Below are 6,158 nucleotides of genomic sequence, written 5' to 3'. Positions count from 1 at the left end.
CTGCGGGACGGAGTCTGGCCAGAGTGAGGGAGAAGGCAGGAAAACTGCAGTCGTTCATGATCACGGGGCACTTGAGCCGACCATGCCCGACTTGTGAAAGCGTAACTCATCCCAAAAGTAAGCAGAGGAAGGGGAGTAGTTATCGCTGGGGGCCTGTTTATTGGAAGAGAGAAGGAAAGATAATTTTAAAATTTATTTCTGACATAAGTAGTTTCCAGTTGTAGGAAGTGGAACAATTTGTTTGTGAAAGAAAGAATTTTCGTAAACTGTGTTTGTCTAGTTCTTGGTAGGATGCTTAGCTGGATAGCTGTTGGCACTTGGTGAGCCACCTTTATTTACTGGGTTTTTCCCTGTAGCGCGATGTCCCTGTTGTTTACTCGTTCCAAGTCAATAGTTGCAGTGAAGAAGGATAAAAGACACATGGCTGAGGTAAATGCTTCTCCACTTAAACATTTTGTCACTGCAAAGAAGAAAATCAATGGGATCTTTGAACAGTTGGCTGCGTACATCAATGAGAGCTCCTTGTTCCTCGAAGGTAAGCTGAATTCTTGAACAAGTGTGTACAGCGCTTTGTCCATGTACAATTCCCCCAAATGCACACCCAAAACCCCTCATTCACTCAAATGGTGCTGCTACACCTCCGCTTAATTTACACGTATGTCTGTTTATGTATCAATATTTGTAAGAACAGAAAACTGTTGAACTGGGGTGGAGTTTAGTGTTCCTATTTTAAAGCTGCTAAATTCACATGTTAGGAAACTGAGCTAGTTAGTGAATTTTACTTGGGTTTATGTTGTTTGGGAGTTTTTAAATAAACTATACACGACCCTTCAGGTTTCTTGCCTGTAATTCTTTCAATGTTTTTGCCTAAATATGTCATTTCTAGTAATATGTAGCATAGGACAATAACTGGCATTAACTGTGTAAAATAGAGATGGAAGATTTTTTTTTTAAGGATGTTGGAGTGTTTGAAGTGTTGGCTGTGTTCTGTTTAAGGCACTCCTTAGGTTGAGAATGGTTATTAGATACACAAAAGAGACCAACTGGTAAATGTTGATGCAGAATTGCCTCAGGCTGTAATTGCGTGTGTCGAGATCACCCACACAGTCTTAGGGACACAGATAACGGTTTTGTTATGTGTGTTATATCATGAAGAGGTGTTTCACTGGATGGAACAGAGACAGATGACTTCTGGAATTAAGAAACGTGATGTATTTTGATTTTAGAAACACACAAGAACATAGAGCTTGATCCTGTCACCACAGAGGAGCAGGTACTGGAAGTCAAAGGCTACCTGTCTAAAGTCAGTGGCATTAGTGAGGTGTTGGCAAGGCGACACATGAAAGTTGCTTTTTTTGGAAGGTGAGTCACGTGCTTATCTTGCCTACGCTCCCCACTCAGTAAAGCAACTGGCATCTTTAAGACTATATCCAGTAAAAATGTTTGTAGAAAGGCTGGTGCTCCAGTTTTGCTTGTGTGTGTCCCTGTTACTAGTCCTCTTGTAACTTGAAGAAAATATTGTAGTCTATAAATCCTTGGTTTGGAAGAATTCTTAAGAAAATGGAGAAGCCTTTTTGTAAGTTGCTTATGGTACCTGAATTGTTAATGTTTCTGATACTGCTTGGGATTAGAGAACTTGCTTTCTGTGATACCCAAATGAGAATCTCTGCATCTCAAAAGCCTGGTTATACCGTTCTTTAATCTGACTGCAGGACAAGCAATGGGAAAAGCACTGTGATAAATGCCATGCTATGGGACAAAGTCCTTCCTTCAGGAATTGGGCACACCACAAATTGTTTCCTGCGCGTAGAAGGGACAGATGGACATGAGGCTTTCCTGCTTACTGAAGGCTCAGAGGAAAAGAAAAGTGTTAAGGTACAATTTCCTTAAGCATAAGGTAAAGGAGGAGAGCACTTCAGAAGTGCCAGGAAAGGGAAGGAACAAGAAAATTAATGTACTATGAATAAATTTCACAGTTAAGGATTTTAATCATTAAAGGAGGAGTGATGAAGAACAGATTTTTTTAGATGTGGGGAGGGAGGGATGGTGCAAGTTACAGGACGGAACTTGTTCATTCTATGAAAAAGATGACATGTATTTGTTAGTCATAGCAGGGAATCAAACAGTGACTCAGGAAGTTTTGAGCTCTGTATGGCTGACAGGAGGCATGGACTACCTGGTGATTCCTCAGCAGTTTTTCATGACAGGAAGGTTTCTCAAAGTCTTGCTAGGCAGTTGGCTTTTGACTAGGAGACTCAAGCAAATTTTATGTGGAAAACTGAAGGAGAAAGTGATTGGGAGCTGTGTTTCATCTTAAATTGTCTGTGAACAGCCCTGAAGGGGAGATAATGGTGCTAATGGGTTTTAGCATACAAGAAAAATTACAAATTATTCATCTTTTTAATAGACAGTAAACCAGCTGGCTCATGCCCTTCATCAGGATGAACTTCTGAATGCTGGCAGCCTGGTCAGTGTAATGTGGCCCAATTCCAAATGCCCTCTCTTAAAGGATGACCTGGTGCTGATGGACAGGTGAGAAATATCTTTCTTTCCTTTCCTGCTTATCACAGATTAATTAAAGAAATATCTCCAAGTACAAATTTAACAAACATCAGGGAAATTAACTCTGTTCTCATCTATGACAGTGACTCGAGTCCTGTGCTGTAGTTAGCAGTCAGAGTTTCTCTTGCTTGGTGCTTCCTTGTAGTCTGTACTGTGTCACCTCGGGACAGTGTAGCTCACACATGGGAAATGAATGACCTGAGGAGCTAAAACACATTTCTTATTAACTTTTTAAGTTCTATTTTTGTTGTTTCCACACAATAGTAATGTCTCTTTTCCTTTTATTGGTAGCCCTGGCATTGATGTAACCACGGAGCTGGACAGCTGGATTGATAAATTCTGTCTAGATGCTGATGTCTTTGTCCTGGTGGCAAATTCTGAATCAACATTGATGCAAACTGTATGTTAAGTCCACTCGTTCAGTGAATTTGGCTAAAAGTTAAAAATTTTTGGCATACTAATCTTAATGAGGTTTTGTTCCATTTTGCTTAGGAGAAACAATTCTTTCACAAGGTGAATGAACGTCTCTCTCGACCCAATATCTTTATTTTAAACAACCGCTGGGATGCATCTGCCTCTGAACCAGAATACATGGAAGAGGTTTGTGATGTGTTTAAATTCTTTCTCTTTACATGGGTATTACAGAGTCCGTTTTGGTTCTGGTCCTTGCAGGTAGAGTCACGTGAGTAAAGTTGTATGTGATAGTTTTACAGTTTGGGCTTTTATTCCCATAGCCTGGAGACTAGAGAGACTAGTATGGACTAGTGATCAGGACATGACTCTTGAAATGTCTGAGCTGGAAATCAAGAGTTTCACAGGAGCCTTTTTGGGTTACATCACTGGGACAACTTCTGGAAGATTCTGTAAAACAGGTTTTTTCCTACTCTTTTGTACAGGTAGCTTAGACCAGCAGAGGGCATCTGGCTGCCTGGTCTGACCTTAGAGATGGAGTGTAAAGCGGATTTAACTGCATGTGGGGTTTATCCCTTTCATCCCTCAGGTGCGTCGCCAGCACATGGAGCGGTGCACCAGCTTCCTGGTAGATGAGCTGGGTGTGGTGGATCGAGCCCAGGCAGGTGATCGAATTTTCTTCGTATCAGCAAAAGAAGTGCTGAATGCCAGGATTCAGAAGGCTCAAGGGATGCCAGAAGGAGGTGAGAAAGCAAACAGACACTTTCTGTTTTCTTATAGGGAAGAAAATAGAGAATATCTTATTGCCAAAAAGTGGGTGAAGGTCAGGTTGTTAACAGAGCAGTCAAAACCAAAGAGGTGACTTAGCACTTTGGTGTTAGCTTCAAGGTTAAGCAGGACCATTGCCTGATGTCCAACATCTAATTACTTTCTTGAAACTGAAGGGGTTGTTTTGTACTTTGCTTCTCTCAGGTGGAGCATTGGCAGATGGATTTCAAGTAAGAATGTTCGAGTTTCAGAACTTCGAGAGAAGATTTGAGGTGAGAGTTTTGCGTACTAACTTTCTGTTTAGATTTTGCTGCTGAAAGGCTGGGGACTAGAGCTTCTTCACAGGGAGTGGGACTGCATTTTGGAAATAGATTATAGGGGGAGGAGAAGTCGTGTTAGTGTCCTTCTGCCAGCTGCTAATCTTGGGCTGCCTTTTCTATGCAGGAATGTATCTCACAGTCAGCAGTAAAAACAAAATTTGAGCAGCACACAGTGAGAGCAAAGCAGATTGCAGAAGATGTTCGTCTTATCATGGATTCTGTGCATATTGCTGCCCAGGAACAGCGGTGAGGAGGAGTTGATGCTTGGTGCTTGCATCACTGAACCTTGTATTCTGGGAGAAATTGAAGGGAATACGAGCATTTAAAATGCAAAGCAGAACACAGCGTGTCTGGGTGTGGGAAGGATCTGTACCGGTAGTTTTGCTTCTAGTGAATTGTGAAAGTGTTGGGAAAAGAACCTCTTTTGTCCTGCACCAAGTGTATGTAATATATTGTAGATACTGACATATTTTCTTCTTGGGAAGGAGATTCTGTCTTGTTTCTGCATTTCAGATGATATTTGTAGATCAAAAATGCATTTATCTGACTCTTTGATGGGCGCTTTTTTCCTTCACCAGAGTTTACTGTTTGGAAATGCGAGAGGAACGACAGGAACGTTTAGGTTTTATTGACAAACAGCTGGAGCTCCTTACTCAAGACTACAAGCGGAAAATAAAACAGATCACAGAAGAAGTGGAGAGGCAGGTAAGGAGGAGTGGCTGCAGAAAGTCAGATAGTCTGAAACAGCTACCAGCGTGGTGGGAAAAATGCAACGTGCTGACAAGGGTTTGAAGTTAGAAATGTGGAGTTACAGATGGGAAGAGAAGACAGAAATGCTTTCAGAAGATGACTTTTTTTTCTTTTTCCCCCTGTTGAGGTAACAGAATGAAAAATAGATTATTTGGGGGAAGCTTTCAGAGAAACTCATACAAGATGCTCTAAATAAACAGTGAGGCTTTGATTCATGTTTGAATTACTATTGCTACTATATATATGTCTTAAATGCTACTTAAAATACTGAGATGGTTCAGATACGTTTCCTTATTTCGATCTACAGTAACACTGTAGTCTTCCTTCTGTGAATGGTAACAGGCCATTTTTACTATTTGAATATGCAGAAAAGGCCTATTCAGGTGTTCCATTGCCCCAGTCTCTTTCTGTCTGTGTTGTTACACAGACTGTAGAAGCATACATGCTTCTCAGTCATCTTCTTTGTTGCAAGTCACCTCTGTGGCATTTTGCAGTTGGCTCACAGTGGCCGCGTGGCCTGCGCAGTCGTCATGGCTGGTGTTCACTATGCTTACTGTGAAATACATTCTTCAGTGGTGATTTTTCCATCTCCCCCAAGGACAGAACATAACAGAAACTCTGTCCTGTGCTGTTTCTGTAGGTGTCAAATGCAATGGCAGAAGAAATCAGACGGCTTTCAGTGTTGGTGGATGAATACCAAGCTGACTTCCATCCATCTCCAGTAGTTCTTAAAGTTTACAAGAGTGTAAGTGATGTTTTGCTTCTTACAGATTGCTTAAGCAATTTAGAGGCCTTTTTTTGCTCTGAGTCAGTAGTTATACCAGCTCTTTGAGATGCTTAACGTCTTCCAACTAGAATGTGAGCTAAGCTCTTCAGATTGTGAAAAATCTTTTGTTAGAGCATCTCTTGTGTTTGGATAGCTTCTGTAAAAAGTGAACATCTTTAAAAAAAATTTTTTTTTAATGTCTCAGTGATAAATTGACATACACAAGATGTATCGCATTGTACAGATCATGCAGATCTTTCCTAGACTAGAGAGTACCTGTGAGATTTTTTAATTTGCCTTTCCTCCTCTTTGAAGAATGGGGGGAACAGTGAAATTAATGTTAGAACAGCGGGCAAACCGAATGCATGCTTCTGTTCTGGGAGGGTTCTTTTTTTACTGCAGCCTTCATCTTACCTGTGGGTTTGTTTTTTGTTTTTTTTTTTAAGCTTGGTAACCCTTTTCTTATTTGCCAGGAGCTGCATAAACACATTGAGGAAGGCCTGGGCCGTAACATGTCAGATCGTTGCTCCAATGCAATCACAGCTTCCCTGCAGACAATGCAGCAAGAAATGATAGGTCAG

At 41.1% G+C, this 6,158-nt stretch overlaps 1 protein-coding gene across 1 annotated transcript in view; it reads left to right on the top strand.

Annotated features, from left to right (window-relative positions):
- The first annotated feature begins 360 nt into the window (after window positions 1–360).
- MFN2 (mitofusin 2) overlaps window positions 361–6,158 on the top strand; it is a 9,295-nt gene continuing 3,497 nt past the window's right edge. Inside the window, exons 1-12 of the mRNA XM_010132271.1 lie at window positions 361–535; window positions 1,227–1,362; window positions 1,713–1,875; window positions 2,408–2,532; window positions 2,854–2,962; window positions 3,055–3,162; window positions 3,563–3,716; window positions 3,946–4,013; window positions 4,186–4,307; window positions 4,640–4,766; window positions 5,452–5,556; window positions 6,051–6,153. Of these exons, the coding sequence (XP_010130573.1) occupies window positions 361–535; window positions 1,227–1,362; window positions 1,713–1,875; window positions 2,408–2,532; window positions 2,854–2,962; window positions 3,055–3,162; window positions 3,563–3,716; window positions 3,946–4,013; window positions 4,186–4,307; window positions 4,640–4,766; window positions 5,452–5,556; window positions 6,051–6,153 (1,495 nt within the window). The remainder of the gene's footprint in view (window positions 536–1,226; window positions 1,363–1,712; window positions 1,876–2,407; window positions 2,533–2,853; window positions 2,963–3,054; window positions 3,163–3,562; window positions 3,717–3,945; window positions 4,014–4,185; window positions 4,308–4,639; window positions 4,767–5,451; window positions 5,557–6,050; window positions 6,154–6,158) is intronic.

Source organism: Buceros rhinoceros, unplaced genomic scaffold, assembly GCF_000710305.1.
Source record: "Buceros rhinoceros silvestris isolate BGI_N320 unplaced genomic scaffold, ASM71030v1 scaffold44162, whole genome shotgun sequence".
Classification (NCBI taxonomy): Eukaryota; Metazoa; Chordata; class Aves; order Bucerotiformes; family Bucerotidae; genus Buceros; species Buceros rhinoceros.
This window is presented reverse-complemented; position numbering and strand designations above follow the sequence as displayed.